The sequence below is a fragment of the Propithecus coquereli genome, unplaced genomic scaffold, assembly GCF_000956105.1.
Source record: "Propithecus coquereli isolate 6110/MARCELLA unplaced genomic scaffold, Pcoq_1.0 Scaffold11, whole genome shotgun sequence".
Taxonomy (NCBI): domain Eukaryota; kingdom Metazoa; phylum Chordata; class Mammalia; order Primates; family Indriidae; genus Propithecus; species Propithecus coquereli.
The window spans coordinates 4,051,918-4,055,282 of NW_012134969.1; the positions used below are offsets into that span (position 1 = coordinate 4,051,918).

Genomic DNA, 3,365 nt, shown 5'->3' on the forward strand with positions numbered 1-3,365 from the left:
AACGAAAAATTTGGTTTGTGTAAATATTAATTTTTATAATTGCATAGCCTAATATTGGAAATACAGCTGCTTATCACTGCGAACTAATGTGCATATGTAAATTATTTGTGAGTGCTTGGAAGCTATTTAGAACTTTAAATAATTATTTTTTTTTGGGTAACCATGTCAACATTTACTGATGAATGTAAAATGATTTTATGTTAATTCATTTTTTAGAACGAAAAATTTGGTTTGTGTAAATATTAATTTTTATAATTGCATAGCCTAATATTGGAAATACAGCTGCTTATCACTGCGAACTAATGTGCATACTAATGATTTTTAATAATTAGGAATGATTAGAATTTTTAAAAATTGCATGTTGAAGATTTTAATCTTAAAAATTGAATTTAATTTTGTTTTTGAACACGGTTGCTTTTTTAAAAAATTGCTTTGCTGCAGTTTCAGAATATAGTTGCTTTCTTCTTCTTTTGATTAGGTAGTATAAGGAGTTATCTGTGTGTGGCATTAGTGACTGGCCAGCTAGACAAGTGTAATGCCTTAATTAAGCCTTGGTTATTCTTGCTTTATTCTGAAGAAAATATGTTATTTGCCATCTACTGAATTATACATAATATATAAAATGAATAATTGACATAATAGTATTTTAAAATCAGAAAACATCCTTTTTCCAAGTAGTTAGAAAAGGTTTTTTTGGGACTATGTCTTAGCGCTCTCTATCCTATCTCTCCCCGGCAAACTGCCCCGCCTCAAGCCTATCACTGTATTGCACTATCTAAAAAGGCCTAAGAGAATGTTAACTTATGGTGTTTTTTTAAAAACTTTATCCAAACTGAAGAGTGTTTGCATTTTACAAATTATATCCCAAGATCTGCCATAAGACATTAGTTTCATTGTGAAACTTCTTACTTTATACATTCATTTGTCATTGTTTTCTTAATCTGTAAAATAAATGTAAGTTTAGAATAATTTTCATGATCTATTGAGGACAAAGAAAAACTCTCAAATCTCCGAACCTGCCAAGTACCTTTTAGAGTAGCAGTGATGGTCTCTCTTTACCTCCATGGAAGCTCCACTCCATTGTGGCAGCTTCAGAACATCTGCAGTTATCAAGGACAGAAGCTGTTCCAAAGAAAACGAAGGTTGTCTTTACTATTCATTTTCTAGTTCAGCTCTGTTCTTTTCTTCCTCCAGCAGTAATGGTAACAGCAGTAGCTGGAGCAGTCTTGGTTTAGAAGGAGATTTGTATGAGGACAATTTATCCTTTCCAACATCAGACAGGTTGGTCCAGTCTAGAAACTTAAAAATGGATGCGTCTTTCACCACTAATGCATGATGTCATATTCTTAAAAGAATGTGGGTTACAGTGCCAGTATGTATCAACCTGCTTTTCTCTTATATTTTGACATGATTCTGCTTGATGAATTTACATCCGATGAAAAAATTCAACTATGCTGAGATGACTGACATCTAATTGCAAAATGTGTTACTGTTATGCATGTGTTGTTCTGCTTGCTATTTTTCATGCTACCAATTATTTCATTCAAGAGCTTGCTTCCTACAGGATTTCTATTGGTTTCTTTTGTTTTGTTTTTGTATGTAGGTTTATTTTGTATATAAGAAAAGTGTAGGAAAAAATGTGTTTTTACTGTGTTAAAAATATACATGAATGGCATCAGCCAAAGCATCACTAAATACTTAATTATTCATGGCATTCTATGATATTCAAATGCTATATTATCTAAAATCAAATTAGTAGAGTTTCAGCTTTAAATTATTTTAAATTAAATTTTATTATGAAATTACTTGGCTCCATATATCATGGTAAGGTAGGACTTCTTGGTTTTGATAACTTTAGACATCATTTGCAATTTGGATTTTAACATGAAATGATGTGAGAAGCAAAGCTTCCTTTTTTATTGTCATTTCTCCCTTTTCTAAATGTCATATGTCATATTGTAACATTCATTCCTTACTATATTTTTTAGAATTGATTTTAATACTATTATTAATTAAAGTTTTTTTTAACTACTGCTATTTTATTCAAAAAGTGATGGACCAGATGATGATAAAGATGAAGAGCATGAGGACGATGTAGAAGGTAATTGATGATTTATTTTTCAAAGTGTTTGTGTGTTTTTTGTATAAGTTTCCCTAGAAGAGTCTTTGTGGTTTGTATTTGTGCATTTTTATCAGATGGGCCCTGAGTTATTTGTGTAAAACATTACAAATCAGGGTATTTTTAAATGAGTTTTTTCTTTATACAGTTTTAGGTCCTTCATTGAGCAGTTTGTATTTGATTGCTACACTAATGACATTCTCATTGGTGTAAAGAGTAAAATACTTTGAAAAGAATTATTCGGTTATTTGAGAGAGAAGTTCATCATAATTTCTCTACATAATTGTCTTTTTCAAAATATAAAATCTAAAATCCTTACTCATGTTGTAAGATGTATTAAATTATGCATATTACTGTCATAGTATTTTCTTTCCCAACTGGTAACTTCAAGAATTAGAGTTTTATGTCAAACTTATATAAATCAATGAGTAAAAACAAAAAGATATTTCTAAATCAATTTTTCTGTCCCTTAATTATAATCCTACGTACCATGCATGCACATATTTGAAGAAAATATTCAAATCTTCTTTTAAGGAACATAGTTCTCAATATGTAAATACTAGGTATCATTGGTCACAGAGTTTTGGACCATAGTTTATAATCCTTAATTCATATATTAGAATATCTGAATGAATCTATTCATAGAAACTTCATGTTGAATCTGAGTTTTTATTGTATTTAGTTGGTTGTTTTTTTCCAAAAATGTTTTTTTCTTAATTATGAAAATACCAATAATATCTTCTAAAGAGTGACACATATAAATAAAAAATATTTATACTCTTTGAAATATTTTTGAACCAGTGAATTTTTTTTGTTGTTTCTTTAGAAGTGGGCAAACTGAGAAAATTGCTACAAAGAATTTCTTGAAATATTCTTTAGGACACCTGAGTTTTCAGTCAGTTTAACACCAATTGTACTTGCTTGTTTAGGGAAGTCATCTACCAATTTTCAAGCTAAAATATTCAGACTTACGATTATTATTATTTTTTAGTTCTAATGCCTCTGAAAGTAGGCATTCGTCATATAGGGCTTCTAGAAGTTATTTTTGCTCATCAGATACAAAGTTGAGGTAGCGCAGTATTTTTAAGAGTTCGATAGGCTAGGGAATACTTGCTTTATTTGTGTTCACTAAAAACATGTTGATTTTGTGTATAAAAGTTGGGTAAGGCCGGGCGCGGTGGCTCACGCCTGTAATCCTAGCACTCTGGGAGGCCGAGGCGGGCGGATTGTTTGAGCTCAGGTGTTC

The 3,365-nt window shown here is 30.6% G+C and overlaps 1 protein-coding gene across 1 annotated transcript in view; it reads left to right on the plus strand.

The window, feature by feature from the left end:
* The window catches only part of AKAP11 (A kinase (PRKA) anchor protein 11), a 53,525-nt gene that overhangs the window by 43,971 nt on the left and 6,189 nt on the right, over positions 1 to 3,365 (plus strand). Inside the window, exons 9-10 of the mRNA XM_012648668.1 lie at positions 1,198 to 1,281; positions 2,052 to 2,101. Of these exons, the coding sequence (XP_012504122.1) occupies positions 1,198 to 1,281; positions 2,052 to 2,101 (134 nt within the window). The remainder of the gene's footprint in view (positions 1 to 1,197; positions 1,282 to 2,051; positions 2,102 to 3,365) is intronic.